Source organism: Podarcis bocagei, assembly GCF_964188305.1.
Source record: "Podarcis bocagei genome assembly, chromosome: Z".
Taxonomy (NCBI): Eukaryota; Metazoa; Chordata; class Lepidosauria; order Squamata; family Lacertidae; genus Podarcis; species Podarcis bocagei.
In genome coordinates this window covers 42,657,912-42,672,879 of record NC_138140.1, presented here as the reverse complement: position 1 = coordinate 42,672,879, position 14,968 = coordinate 42,657,912, and the positions used below count along the sequence as shown (strand labels likewise).

General features: G+C 44.0%; 1 protein-coding gene across 1 annotated transcript; it reads right to left on the bottom strand.

The window, feature by feature from the left end:
* Positions 1-4,545: 4,545 nt before the first annotated feature.
* Positions 4,546-10,880, bottom strand: LOC308578582 (putative defense protein 3). Its single transcript, XM_081179088.1, has 5 exons — positions 10,525-10,880; positions 8,976-9,088; positions 7,696-7,811; positions 5,828-5,892; positions 4,546-4,758 (listed from the first exon to the last, which is right to left on the bottom strand). Exons 1-5 carry the CDS (start codon positions 10,730-10,732, stop codon positions 4,661-4,663), a joined length of 600 nt encoding a protein of 199 aa, XP_081035214.1. The 5' UTR covers positions 10,733-10,880; the 3' UTR covers positions 4,546-4,660.
* Between the last annotated feature and the right edge of the window lie 4,088 nt (positions 10,881-14,968).

The window sequence follows — 14,968 nt, the reverse complement described above, 5'->3', positions numbered from 1 at the left end:
CAGCCCCAGAGGCACCATTCACCTGTGGTGCTTGTAGTCAGGGCTGCTGCAACAAACAGCTGTACAAACCTTGGGGAGGCAGAGACAAGATAGGGCATTAGAGGAGGAAGGGAAGGAAAGAGGGGCAGAAGCCATTGTTGCCCGCGGCACTCCTGACCACCATTCAACTCACTCCATGGTGCCATGGCACACTGGTTGAAAACCACTGCCCTACACTATCATTGTAGGTTTATTCTAAGGCAGTTAGTAGAGTATTACAGGAGAGGAAAATAAATATTTTTAAAGTAGTTAACAATAACAGATGGGACGCAGGTGGCGCTGTGGTCTAAACCACTGAGCCTCTTGGGCTTGCTAATCAGAAGGTTGGTGGTTCAAATCCCCTCGATGGGGTGAGCTCCTGTTGCTCAGTCCCAGCTCCTGCCAACCTAGCAGTTCAAAAGTACGCCAGTGCAAGTAGATAAATAGGTACCACTCTGTCAGGAAGGTAAACGGCGTTTCTGTGCGCTGTTCTGGTTTCGGTGTTCCGTTGCACCAGATGCGGCTTAGTCATGCTGGCCACATGACCTGGAAAAACTGTGGACGAATGCTCCCTCAGCCTGTAAAGCGAGATGAGCGCCGCAGTCCCAGTCTGCGACTGGACTTAATTGTCAGGGGTCCTTTACCTTTACCTCTTACCTTTAACAATAACAGACAATAATTGCCATTTGAAATGTGTACCTTTCAGATCCCTGTCCCAGTAGATAGGCAGATTGATGCAGAAGAAAAGTATCCAACTGTTGTCTGGGCTCTAAAAAAATAAAAGGTTACATATAGACCACCCGGAACTCTGATTGGATGAAGGGAGATATAGAATTAGTAAAGGTGAGGATTTTTTTTAAAAAAAGAAAATAAAGAAGAATGGTAAATGAGGACTTGTAAAAAAAGCAAATTAAAATAATAATAATTGTAAGAAAAAGGCTCAGTAGGATGATTTTTTATTAAATTTAATAAAAATTAAATTAACAAATAAAGCATGAACAAATATGTTCAAGCTGAAACTCTAGTTGATTTTCTTTGTTTATGAATATGTTCTTTTTGGGGTGTGCATATTAAGTGAAACGAGCCTCACTCACACCTGCAGTTTGCAGCAGTGCTGTTCAGACATAGGCTTTCTTACTGCATCCATTGAACCCCACAGTGTTGTCCCCTGAATTGCCCACGACATCCAGATAATCATACCTTCAGCTAAGAATGACAAGGACAGTCTGTCATGTGTATATCTGAGCCTCGGTGCTAGGCTGGGAAGCAGGGCTGATCAATCTGCTTTTCATCTCAAAAAAGGAATAGGTCTGCCCGCATTGGTTGAATTTTTCAATATTTCACATTTTTTATCAACTTTGCTTTAAGTCTTCTCACGTTATCTGTCTCCCACTGCCTCTTGTTTACACATTGTCCACCTTATTTCTTATGTGCCCAGGAGAAGAGAATTGCTCGGAACACCTATCAGTGGTACCTGCTGGAGAGAGACAAGCGTGTGTCAGGAGTAAATCAGTACTATGACTCCAAGGTTGGTTTGAGCAAACTTCCTTGCATGCTGCTGTCTAGTTGCAAAGTCACAACACTATTTTTGGTGGGGGTGGGGAGCTAAATGCCACAACAGTTTACATTTGTTTTGGCCCCTAAATGATTTATGTACCTCTGCACAATGTTATTTTTATCTTTAATCTGTGTTCAACACTATAATGCGCATGGCATGTTCTGCTCATAGCAGAGCCCTTTTCAGACGTGTTTCTCCACATTATGTTAATGATGTGAAGAAAGAAACAGGGATGACCATGCATGCCCTGTCCCCTCTTGTGCATTCCTGATCATCTTCCACAAGTTGGAGAACAGCTGTCATTACTTGTGTAGATTCCCCATGGGTAGTTATGTGGCATCTTTAAAGACTACATAACTTTCCAAACTACAACTCCCATCATGCTTGGCCATTTGTCGTATTTGCTAGGACTGATGGGGAGTTGCAGTTCAACAACATCTCAAGGGCCAAAGATTCCCCACTCCTGCCCTAAGGAGTCTTCTTTCCTAGTCCTGTGATGGCAGAGCACTTCTGTCAGTGGCAGCCTGATGTAGCAAAGGAAAGTGCAAACCTGCCTGCGCTTGCTAGTATTAAAAGTTGAGCAACTTGCTATGTGTTTGCACAATTAGTATTTTTCTGTTTGTGGGATTAAGGAGGACACCACCTTGAAAAGAGGTTTGTTAAACCTGATTATATAGTGTAATTTGATAGCAGCAGCGTTGTGCACAGCAGACACATTTAACTCATTTGCTTCACTTTTTATTTTCCAGGGTTTGGAGAACATTAAGTAAAACCACGGTGCAATGAAAGCAACTTAATAAACATGTATTTGACAAAGTGTGGAGCATATTGATCATAATCTCACGAGGAGAGAGGACAATAAGCTTCTAATACTGTACCAATAAAATTGCAATAAAGAAATAAAATACAGATTGAAATAATGCAAATGTGAGAATGTTGACAAGACAGACAGAACACTGTATTGGGTTTGTTTTTCATGCTGACCTTCATGAAAGGTACATTTGATACATTACTCTTAACACATGGTTGCTGTTGTTGGCTTGAGTGATGGCACTTGTAGTCGAAAACATGTGGAAGGCATCATGTTGACTTATCCCTATTTTAATGGGTGCCAGATTGTTCTTCTTTGCTCTTTGATTACTACATGAAACCAGTGGGAAACATCAGCTGCAGAGTTGGGTATACTAATGACAACAGTTCGTTCTCATTTTCACCATCTAAGCCAGGTGCATCATTGGCCATGTTTGCTAGGACCAATGGGAGTCACAGTTTAGCAACAATAGGAAGGCCAAAGGTTCCTTATTCCTGGTCTAAACCTAAGGAGGTGGTGGTTATCCTGAATCAGTGTTTTGAAATTCCGTTTTGGCATGATGAAACTAGCTAAAACTTAATTCTGATAAGATGAAAGTACTATGTTTAGGGCTTATGACTTTACTATTCCTGAAGGAACAAATATGCAGGTATGGTGCTCCTGGACACAGCTTTATATTTGGATCCTCAGGTAGTATCTACCATTTCACAAGCTGTGGATGTTTCTAGAACAGGCCTATTTTGGCCCTTTAGGTTTCTATGCAGCCAAAGTGACTTTCCCTAGGCCAGTTCCTCACCCTCCCTGAGTAGTTTTGCCTGGCCGGAATGTTAACTGTAATAATAACGCCTCTCACTTGCCTGGATAGAAAAATGTGTGGTATGGTATGGGAGTATAGAAAACTTTGACTTCTGCATGGCTGAAATGTAGCCTCCTGTTCAAAGGTGAAAGTCATACCCATGGCCTACCCACCACTGGCATGTGCCCCCATTCCAAAGGTTGCTCATAAAGGAATGTGGTCCCTCCACCCCTGATATAGAGAAAATATATGACACTGGAATTGAGTGGTCAGAATAGAATGTTTGTGGGTTTTCAAACTTGGAGCATATTGTGCCAATTTTATATCAATTGGCTAGGTTGCCTGTTTGCTTTTAAGCCTAGTTTAAAGAATTAGACATTGACCCTTAAGGCTGTTAATAGCCTGGGACAAAGTTTCCAGAACTTGCCACATGAATTTGTCTGAGCCTCCAGTTGGTTTCAGGGGCTCTGCTCTCAAACATGCCTTTATTAGCAGATACTAGGTGCAGAGCCTTTTTATGGTAGTGTCATCATAAGTCTGGGATACTTTCCCTGGAAGATCCAGCAAGCCTGTTAATAATAATAATAATAATAATAATAATAATAATAATAATAATAATAATAATTTATTTATACCCCGCCCATCTGGCTGAGTTTCCCCAGCCACTCTGGGCAGCTTCCAATCAAGTGTTAATACAGCATTAAATATTAAAAACTTCCCTAAACAGGGCTGCCTTCAGATGTCTCTTAAAGAGAAGATAGCTGCTTATTTCCTTCACATCTGAAGGGAGGGCGTTCCACAGGGCAGGCGACACTACCGAGAAGGCCCTCTGTCTGGTTCCCTGTAACCTCACTTCTTGCAATGAAGGAATTGCCAGAAGGCCCTCGGCGCTGGATCTCAGTGTCCGGGCTGAATGGTGGGGGTGGAGACACTCCTTCAGGTATACAGGACTGAGGCCGTTTAGGGCTTTAAAGGTTTCACCTTTTAGATGTCTTTTGGAGACATCCAGTGTCATGGGAATGAAGTCTGCTTGTACAACAGGACTGCTTTGTTCTCTCTGCAACTCCATCTGTAGCCCCAAAATCTGTTCTGGAGAGCTGAGGGATGCTTTGGAACAGATATTGTGGGGATATGAGGAGCTGTAGGGGGGGAAGAGGAACCAGAAGTCCTGTTGCAAAAGGAAATTTCCTATGTACAAGTGGATGAACATCACTGGATGTTGCCCAGTTTTCATTAAACATGCACTTGGGAGTGTAAACACTTTTATTTTTTTAATCTATCCCATCCCCAGTGTCTTAAATATTATATTAGAAGGAGCAGAAAAGCTGTACACAAAATGCCAATTGAAACAGCAAGCACAAGTTTAGGAAAGTCTTCACTGCAGTGAGCAGAGCTTTTTATTATTTAATGCATATCCCACACAAAACAATGTGTTTAGATTACTAAAGAATGCGAGTAAATTGCTGTAGGCTAGTTTCTAAATGTATCCCAGTAAAATCGGGAGCAGAGAGAAGATTGCTGCATTAGCAGATAGTGACCTTGTAAATGATTCCACTCCACAGGTAGCTTTGGAATCTGCAATGGTGGAAAGAAAATCAGAGTCATGAAGATACAGGTTAAGTTGAGATACAAGTGGAGCTTGCAACAAAATGTTGTGATGTGAAATGGGCCTGTTTGGGTTGTCAGACCCCTAACCAGGCCCTTTCCACTATATTTCATTTCCCCCCATTTTCACCTGGTTTTCTGTTTCCTCCCCATCCATCAACAATCGGTCAGCATGTCATGGCCATGCTCCTCATTGTGTTAGTGTGCATTAAGAAGCAGGCAAGGCACATCATTCAGACCATTGGGCATTTTTTCAGTGATGCTCCAAAAATTACATCAATACATTGTGCATCTTTTCCAGTCAATGTTAGTTGCTTTTGGCTCCAATGGGGCACAAAGCATGAAATTTGCAAAACTACATCCTGACATCTTTTGAATTTTATTCAGCATTCAGTTTCTGCCCCAACAATAAGGTGTCTTTTTTAAATGAAAGGTACACTCATCAACTTCCATTGTAGCTAATGATTTTACTAGGGCCAGAGACTATCAAACAAGGCAGTCTCATGTAAACCAGTAACCCCTTCTGTCTCATAATAAAACAAGGAACATTTCTCCTGATCCCATGGTGGGGTATCAAGTATCCAAGCAAAGCATTATACCAGCTGATACGTTATTGCCCTTCCCCAGTCTTGTTCCCTTCAAATGTTTGACTACAAGTCTAAAGCCATCCCACAAGCAATGCTGGCTGGCGTTGATGGGGCTTCTAGTTACTAGCATCTGGAGGGCAGCAGGTTGGTGAAGGCTGTGTTATTGGGATATACCGTATTTTTCGCTCTATAACACGCACCCGACCATAACACGCCCGTAGCTTTTAGAGGAGGAAAATCCGTAGGCATGCCACCCATAGGTATTCCCTCCATAACACGCACAGACATTTCCCCTTACTTTTTAGGAGGAAAAAAGTGAGTGTTATGGTGCAAAAAATACGGTATTTAACCCAATGCCATCTGTACTTGTGGCCTATTCAATTTCAGGGGAGATGCGTAGTTACCTTAAGACTGGGAACTTATTTCACATAACAGAGTGGTAAGTTACTCACTTCTCCAGATCACTTTGGATTTGACGTTGGTCCAGTAGATGTCATGAGACTGGGCGACTGTAGCCCTGATACAATAGGAAAAGGGACATCACAATTACAATGCATATTGAGATTGGGCTCTGCCTACTCCTGCAATCATCATCATCATCATATTATTATTATTATTATATTATTATTATCATTATTATTATTATTATTATTATTATTATTATTATTATTATTATTATTATTATTAAAAACCCCTCCAGTTTGTAATTACTTTGATGCAGTTCCTAAAGTTCATTATACGAGGGTTAAAGATTTCCCCTGATATACTTCCCATAGCCTGAGACAAATGAAACTCGGCACAGTTATTAGTCCTTCTCCACATAGATGCCAGCAAGAGTCAAAACACTTTCCTCATCACTCTATGCAGTTGTGGAGCCTCGTGAGTAGAAGTCAGCAGGTTGTGTCAGAAGCCATGACTTGACCTCAGAAATCAGCATTTCATCATCTGGAAAAAGCTTGCCCTTCAAAAATAACTTAATGGTTGGAAAGAGGTGGAAGTCTGATGGTGCAAGGTCGGGAGAATAAGGGGGGTGAGGAAGGATTTCATAGCCTCAGGACCATGCTTCCATCTGAGCAACATGTGAGTTGTGAACCGGGGCATTATCCTGCAGGAGGCAGACGCTTCTGGTCAGCATACCACGCCTCTTGGTTTTGATGGCCTTCCACAATTTCTGCAGCAGCGAAGCATAATATGTCCCGGTAACTGTGGTAGCCTTTGCCAGGAAATCCATCATCACTATTCCACACTGGTCCCAAAAGACCATGAGCATGACCTTGCCTGCTGATGGTTGGAGGTGGTGAGGTGGAATGTTTCCATTGTTTGGACTGGGATTTAGTCTCTGGGTCATAATGATGGACCCATGTTTCATCCTGAGTAATTAATAATTAGTCTGGCAAAGAAGCCATCATGGTTTTTGTGAGACATGGCCAAACAAGCCCATGAGCATGTGACTTGTTTCTGCTTCTGGAAAGGCAGCAGCCGGGGAACCCACCGTGTGGACACCTTTCCCATGAACAAATGGTCATGGATGATTTTTTTCTACAGAGCCCACACTGATCTTGACATCTGCAGCTAGCTGGCAAATGGTTATGTGATGTTCCTCCAGAATGGCGATCTCCACTTCATCAATGAAGTGGCTTCATCAATGACGGACTATGGTCGCTTAGGAATTGGAGCTGTTCCACCAAAGTCTGACCACACTTGAACTGACGATGCCAGTGCTTGACTACGTCATACGATGGGGCATCTTCCCCATAAGTCCCTTTCATCTCATCGAACGTCTGCCGTGGTGTGTGCGCTTTCAAGTACAGGAACCTGATGACTGCCCTGCATTCAAGTGGTTCCATTATCAGACGTTACTCCACGTTAGCACCCGTAACAGATAAACTGTTAGGAGCTCAAAGCTACAAATTACCACATTACCTAGGGAGAGATGTACATGTGCAATTTCATCCTCCTATGATAACCGGAAGTGGGTCAGAGGAAATCTTTAATGAATGACCCTCATACTCTTAAAATAAACTTGCCTTCTGCCTTCTTGCAGAATGAAATCATAGCATGCAGACAGAGAAAATTATCTCCCATTAATTGCCTGGTAATGTTTGCAGCCATCAAAAGAGGCTTCTGAAGCCATGGGAAGGAGCTTAAATCTAGATCAGGAATGGGGAGCCTTTGCCTTGAACTACAATTCCCATCAGCTCTAGCAAGCAAGCCAGGGATGGCCAGGAACAAGGGTTGTATTTCAGCAATATCTGAAGATTCCTCACAACTGTCTTATGATTTAGGGAAGGCAGTATTTTAGAGAACATGTGAAACTCACACAAATATAACTACTGAAGGGCAGCCAGAGTTGGGTGGAAGCCATGTGTAACTGTCTTGTCCTGTTTTTAAATTGGTATTAGAATGAGTCACTGCGCCTTGTGGATTTCCAGAACACTGCAAAAGGAGACACAACATCACTTTAAATAAGCTTCCTCAAATTTATCTATTTTAAAGCAGAACCAAGACCCCATCACACTTTTTATAGAGCCAGTCCAGAAATACTGGGAAATAAATTTATTTAGTTCACCATCCATTAGTAAACAAATTTCATTTCCCCACATTGCCCAGGTTCCTGCTCTGATTTTTAATATTGCAACATTTTTTTTTAAGCACCCACTTAGTATTCATCCTTTACAGAGATTCGTTTGCCTTTAAAAGCTAACCAGGCACGTTCAAATTCAAATGTTGAATTTTACAATCTGAGTTAAATTGATGGCATTATCTTGAAGGTTATGATTCCTGACACATTTTATAGACCGAGAGTGGGGGGCCATCCCCCCTCTAGCTGTGGCTGAACTACAACTCCCATTATCCCATTATCTGGAGGGCTAAAGTTCCCCCAAACCTGTTTTGGACATTTGGAACCAGCCATTTTAGGATTTTTGGTCACTTCTGCTGTCCAGATATCAGAAGTGTTGAACTTCCCACTTATTTTAATAAAATACATGTGAGCCTTCCTTTCTGACTTGCTCTCCTGAACATGTTGCCATTTCTTCACAGACAGGCTGTTTAGGACAGGGATGATTAATCTGCGGCCATCCAGACATTGTCAGACCCCAGCTCCCACTAGCCCAAGCCAGCATGTCTAATGATCAAGGATGATGGGAGCTAGAGCTTCAACAGCATTCAGAGGACCGCAGATTAGCCACCCCTGATCTAGGATGTGGCCAAATTCTCTAATGCAGCTGATGGGAAGTGTAGCCCAAAACATCTGGAAGACACCAGAGTGAGGAAGTCTAAACTAACCTCATCCCCACATCCCAGAGATGGGGATATTTAAGTTGTCCAGAATTTGGGCTACAAATCCTATCATCATCTCTGACTACTGGCTATGCTGTCTGGAGCTGATTGGAGTCCAGCAACATCTGGAGGGCCACACACTCCTTAACCACTGGCTCATCAAACTGTAAATGCAGGGAAAATGAATAACTAGCTGGGTCAACTATGAGTTGTATCGTTCAATCTGTGACCCTTCTCTGGTTCGGGGTGGGAATGGGGACTGTTTCTGGCAATGATTTTGCTACAGCAGACACTAAAGAATGACCGTTTGTCTCTTACCTGTAATAGTTTAGTATTATTGGGAGGAGTTTGCCAAAAACCTAGTGCAGCTGTGGAACCAAATGCACGAGCTTCTAACAATAACCCTCTGTATGCAGAACCAAGGATCTGAACTGGAGAAAGATGACAGGCATCAAGTAACAAATAAGCCTGGTTTGGTTAAATCGCTTGTTTTCTGCAGCTGGATCTATAATGGTGTTTATAACCTGACCAGGAACAGGCTATATATTATGTTTGGAGAGCCTTTGGTGGTCCAGATGTGGCTGAACTACAGCTCAAAGCCATTGGCTATGCTTGCTGAGACTGATTGCAATTTTAGTTCAGCAGCATCTGGAGGACCAAAGATTCCCCATTCCTTATATATTCTCTGGCTGTTCTTAACCAACTACATTCTTTCTTCGCCCCCCCCCCCCGTGGGGCTCAGAAGCCCAGTTATGTCACCCCTTGCCTGCAGAGCTGGCAGCTCCTCACCCCTTTTGAAACACCCTCCCTTGTGGAGGGTTCCCTCAGCCTCCTCTCCTCTCCTTGGGAGTCTTGGAGAGCTGCAGCTGCCGCCAATGGTCTCTAAGCTGCTCCCCCACCCCCAAGAGAGGTGCCTCCTCACACTGCCCCACCGAGGCCTGGGAAGCAGCCGCTGGCCAGCCCTAGAGGCACCATAGCCTGGGGAGCTTGTAAGCGGCACCTCTGATTATCCTTAAGTGCCATGGCAGGCTGGTTGAAAACCACTGGCCTACACCATCCCTGCTGAAACCCTAACCTTTTCCTTCTCTGCCCACTGACACACACATTTGGAAGAGAGCCCCCATTCCCTGTCTTTCACAGGCATCACCCAATTGAAGGGTTGATGCCTGGCCATCACCAGCCTTTGTTGTTCTTAATGACTTATACCCAAAGTGATACCCTGGTCCAGAAAAACAAAGTTAGGCTGTATTGTCCCACTGTTAAATGAAACTGTCTATGAGCCCATCTTAATTCTCAAATAACTGATTAAACTCCAGCACTGAGGAATCTAGAGGAGGTCAGGGCACCCACAAACAGGGCAGGGTGGGTAGATGAGGGTACCCATATACCCACAACAAACTAGAGACATATGCAGCAACATTATCAAAAGCCTTTTCTGGAAAGAGACTAAGTGCAAACTGTAACTCTATCTGGTATTCAATTAAGTTTTACTCCAATTACACCTATGGAACTTAACGGACAAAACTTAGTCACTTTGGTTAATTTCAGTAGGTTTACTCTGAGTAAAACTTAGTTGCATACCACCATTATGATGAAGTACAGAGAAGGTTGCAAAGGGTTTTGCATTTGTGCCTACCTATATCTTAGGAGGAAAAGCTTGATAAATATGTTAGCTCGGGTTAGTAATTACATTATATAACATTTTTCTTTTGTGTTTAAAAAATAATAATTTTGTGAGTTAATTAATGAGAATATATAGATTTCTTCTCCCCTCATTTTTAATAAATTATTGAATAAAACAAAGGTATTATTACAGACATCTATCTATCATCAACCAAAGTTTTTAAAATCCAGTTTAGAAACTTACCATTAACAGGCTGCCCGTTTAGGAAATAGGGTGTACTAACTAGGAATTCATAGGGTGCTGGAGTCTGTTGAGGCTGGGTCCCTGTGTGAATAGGTAACATATTCTCACAGGCTGATGCAGGAGCACCAGTTGGAAAGGCATGAGATGGACAGAGCGTGATCCAAGGGGCCATCAAGCTGAAGAGAAGGAAGGGGTTCCAATAAGCCATGTCTGCAAGAGAAGTAGCTGCTAGTTCTGTCTCTCTCTCACTCTCTCCTGCTCCTTGGAAGCAAGAATGAATTCTCAGAGACTTGAAGAATCTTCAAAATGATGAAAGCATGAGCTTTGCTGAGTCACTGACCCATAACATATTCACTTTCTACTCATTTTGGATGCAATTATAACCCCCTTCTCTTGCTCACATGATTTCCAAATTGAGAATTGCATATTGTTTCTTAAGGTTTCCATGTGGACATGAGCTAAGGAAATGGATTATGGAACTTGCACGGTGAGGACTTTACAGTGCTTTTGCCTGTTTCAAAGGGGCATTAGTTTTCTCCACTGTCCACTTCTATATTAAAACACACACACACACACACACACACACACACACACACACACACACACACACACAAAAGTATTGTGTGAACTGCATCTGTTGGGAAACTGCAATTGGTTGCTGCTTCCTAGTGTGTGTACACACTACACTGACATGTCATAAAACAGAAAAGTGTGCAAACTTTCAGTTCATTTGTTCATCAGATAGAGCACAGGGTTATCAAGACCACCACAGCAGAGAAAAATATGCATACAAATTGCATGGAAATTGTGTCTTTTAAAATAAGAGTATAACAAAACCCACAGATTTAAAGTACAGTTTTGACCCACAATTCCTATTTATTTTAATGATTACCGTATTTTTCGCTCTATAGGATGCACCCGACCATAGGACAAACCTTGTTTTAGAGGGGGAGAACAAGAAAAAAAAATTCTCTCCCTCTCTGCACAGCGCCGCTTCAGCGAAGCGGCAGGAGAAACGGAGCCCCTTCCATTTCTCCTCCTGCTTCACTGAAGGGGCGCTGCGCAGAGAGGGGGAGAATTTTTTTCTTGTTCTGCCCCTCTAAAAACAAGGTGCGTTCTGTGCAATCAAGGTGCGGAGCGGCTCTGGAAGCTTCAGGCAGCTAGCTACCTTGGAAGCTTGGAGAGCGAGAGGGGTCGCTGCGCACTGATCCCTCTCGCTCTCCAGGCTTCAGTGAAGGCAACCCAAAGCCTCAGGAGCGCGGCGGGAGTTCCCACTGGGCTCCGGAGGCTTCGGGTTCCTTTTGACCTGCTCTTTGGGGTTGGCAGGGGGGGAAGCGCTGCTTTCCCCCACCGCCAGCCTCAAAGACCAGGTCGGGGAGCAGTGCAAAGGCTGCACGCCGCCTTCCCGCTGCCCCCTAAGCTTGTGGGGCTGGCAGTGGGGGGAAGCAGTGGGGCAAGACTCTCCTGGCTTCAGCGAAAGGAACCTGAAGCCTCCGGAACACAGCGGGAACTCGCACTGCGCTCCGAAGTCTTCAGGCGGCTATCCCTGAGAAGGCACTTCTTATGTCCTTACATGGTTCAAGGGTAGAGATTGTGAGAAGGCATCTTCCAAAGCAATCCCACCCCGCAAATAGCTTTGGAGCCTTCTTGCCTCTAGCCTAGCCCTCACCCCTTTTGCTGTTCCCGCTGGAGTCTTCTTTTGCTTGCCACGCCTGCGGGCTCTCTTCCGGCCAACGCTGCCAATGACAGATCTTAAAAACTTGGGGCCGGTGAGATTCGGCAATCACAGCACCTTGCGCCTGCTGGACCTCCTGAGCGGAGCGGGTTGTGTCTTGCCCCTCGTGAAGTAGGGTGAAATGTGAGGAGTGTTGCAAGCCGGTGCAGAGGCAGAAGGTCTGGCCGAGATGGTAGAGCACGGCTTCTCTGTCAGGGGCTTCTTCCTAACCCAGTGGAACACCAGTATCATACGCCTCTTAGATGGGTTGGACATGCTGAAGAAGGTGCTGGAGGCCCAAAGACCAGGGTGACTTCAAAGTGGAGGACGCAGCAGGCAGTTCCCTATCAATGGTGCCAAATCTACGCAAATGTTAGCTCCAGTCCTGTTAAATCGATCCAGCAATTATGAACGTTAAATAAGGAATTAATTCCTCAGGCAGTATGAAAAGACTTTCTGTGGCTTTTAAATAGATGGGAGCCCCCAACTACTGCCACTGTTGACAGCCTGTTGCCCCTTCACTCTGCCTGAATGGGTTATGTCACAATGGTTCCTTCATCAGGTATTTGTGAGCATGAAAATGCTGTTGGGAGTTTCAGCAATGAAGGCTCGGGCATAACATACTGTTTGAAAGTCTGAACATTTCCTCTTTTTTTATTTAACAAAATTTATATACCACTTTTATAATTTATATACAAATTATTAGGAGAGTAAGTTAAAAATATACTGTGGTTTATTCACTTAATAAGCTAGTTTACATACTTTATTCCTTCTTATACTTCTATCCCACCTTTCCTCCACAGAGCATACACACTTCAGCCTCCACCTTCTCCATTTTATCCTGACAGCAATATTGTGAGCTAGGGCCATAGCTCAGTGGTAGAACAACTGCTTAGCATGCAGAAGGCATCAGGCCCAGTCCCCAGCATCTCCTGGTGGGACTGGGAGCGCTCCCTCTTCGGAAGCTTCGCGTTGCTATCGCTGAAGCCAAGGAGCCTGCATTCGCTCCATAGGACGCACACACATTTCCCCTTAATTTTGGAGGGGAAAAAGTGCGTCCTATAGAGCGAAAAATACGGTACATCCTGGTTTTGATGGATTCGGCAAGGAGCTTGGCTGCGTAGAGTTCCCTGGGAAGAGGGACTAATTGCTGAAGGACTCTGGAAGTTGCAGCTTTGTGAGGCAGATACAGTTCTTTGAAAAATTATTAGCACCCTCAAATCACAGTTCCTAGGTTCTTTAGGTGAATTCAAGATTGTTTGAAGTGATAGTGCTGCTTTATATGTATGGTACAGATGTGGTGCTGGTGGAGGTTGCCTGTCAGCAGTTAGCACTAGAACAACAGCTTAAGCCAGGGGTCAGCAAGGTTTATCTCCCCTGGGTCGGTTCACTCCAGCAGAGATCCCTCCGTGGGTGGATCGTGCACATGTGAGTGTGCGCACCCACTATTTCTGATGTCTGCGTCTGTGCAGACACAATTTCCAGCATCCGCGCAGACAGGATTTCCAGCATCTGCGCAGACACAATTTCTGGCACCGCAGAATCAAGTCCCCGCACCACGCTGGTTTGGCGCAGCATGCGAGGACTTGCCAAGTGGGTGGCTCAGTTTGGGGGCGGCTTGTGGGCCAGTTAAATGACCCGCGGAGGCCGCTTGTGGCCCATGGGCCTTAGTTTGCCGACCCCTGGCTTAAGCACATGGGTCACTTGGTCAAAAAACTTTCCCATTACAGTGGGATGCACTGCATTTCTTTTAAATAACAGTAATTGGGTTTGGACCCAACTGAGTTCTTCTCAGGGTGGACACATTTAATGGACCTGAATGAACCACATCTATTAATCCAGTGGTTCTACTTTAAGTATGACTACCAAGCATGGGCATAGTCAGGAGTTTTGTTAGTGGGGTGCAGGACTTAAGTAGCGGGGGCAGAACCTCAGTTAGCTATTGGTTTTTATTGATTGGGGGAGGGCAGCTGCACCTCCCTGCCCCCCCCAGCTATGCCTATGCTACCAAGGGATAGTACCCATTATTTATCATTTGCATCTATACTTATTGATTAGCATATGCAACATCCTTTTTCAGCCATTAAGCACTCATCATCACCTTTTTACATTCCTCTGGTGTCTGGCATACAGTTGCAGCTGTTGGGTTAGATCAGCTCCAGTCCTTGAAAGTCTTCTTCCTTTCTTCCCTTTCAAACTCACCCACCCCCAAAGTGTTTTTGGGCCAAAGCAATATTAATAGTAGGACAAATTTGCAAATGCTGATCTGAATAGAATGTGTTAATAGTGGGTGAAGATAAAGCGGCAATGGTGAGTGGCTCTACATTTTTGGAACTGTGGGACATGTACCCAGAGAAGATCAAATAGCATATATTATTAACTGTCTCTCCAAAGTCTCTGTGTCATTGGCTCTCCTTGCAAGCATCAAACCACCTGTGCTGGCTTTGTAGTCAAACACCAACAAACGAGTGTTTGTTCTCAGTCTTATTGAGGTATTTCCAACTAGGGAGAAACAGAAATTCTTTTTTGGGTGATCATCATCTTTGTCAAAAACATCACCGTATTTGTTATTATGTCCAACCTGCTCTTCTGTTTTCATACCCAACAACAGTAAGTGAAGGCAAACATAAAGTACAGCACAAATAATCAAATCATGTCAAAGCAGTGATAAGAAATGCATTCAAGCGAAAAATGGGGAGGAGTGAAAAATCAGACGACATAATGGAAGTG

Bases quoted from the DNA above. Each gene is read 5' to 3' on its own strand.
- LOC308578582 (XM_081179088.1), bottom strand. From the start codon at position 10,732: ATGGCTTATTGGAACCCCTTCCTTCTCTTCAGCTTGATGGCCCCTTGG. The intron at 5,893-7,695 runs GTGAGTTTCACA...CTATTGTATCAG, and splicing joins CCTTCAGTAGTTATATTTGT to GGCTACAGTCGCCCAGTCTC. The intron at 4,759-5,827 runs GTGAGTAACTTA...CCACCATTGCAG, and splicing joins ATCCAAAGTGATCTGGAGAA to ATTCCAAAGCTACCTGTGGA.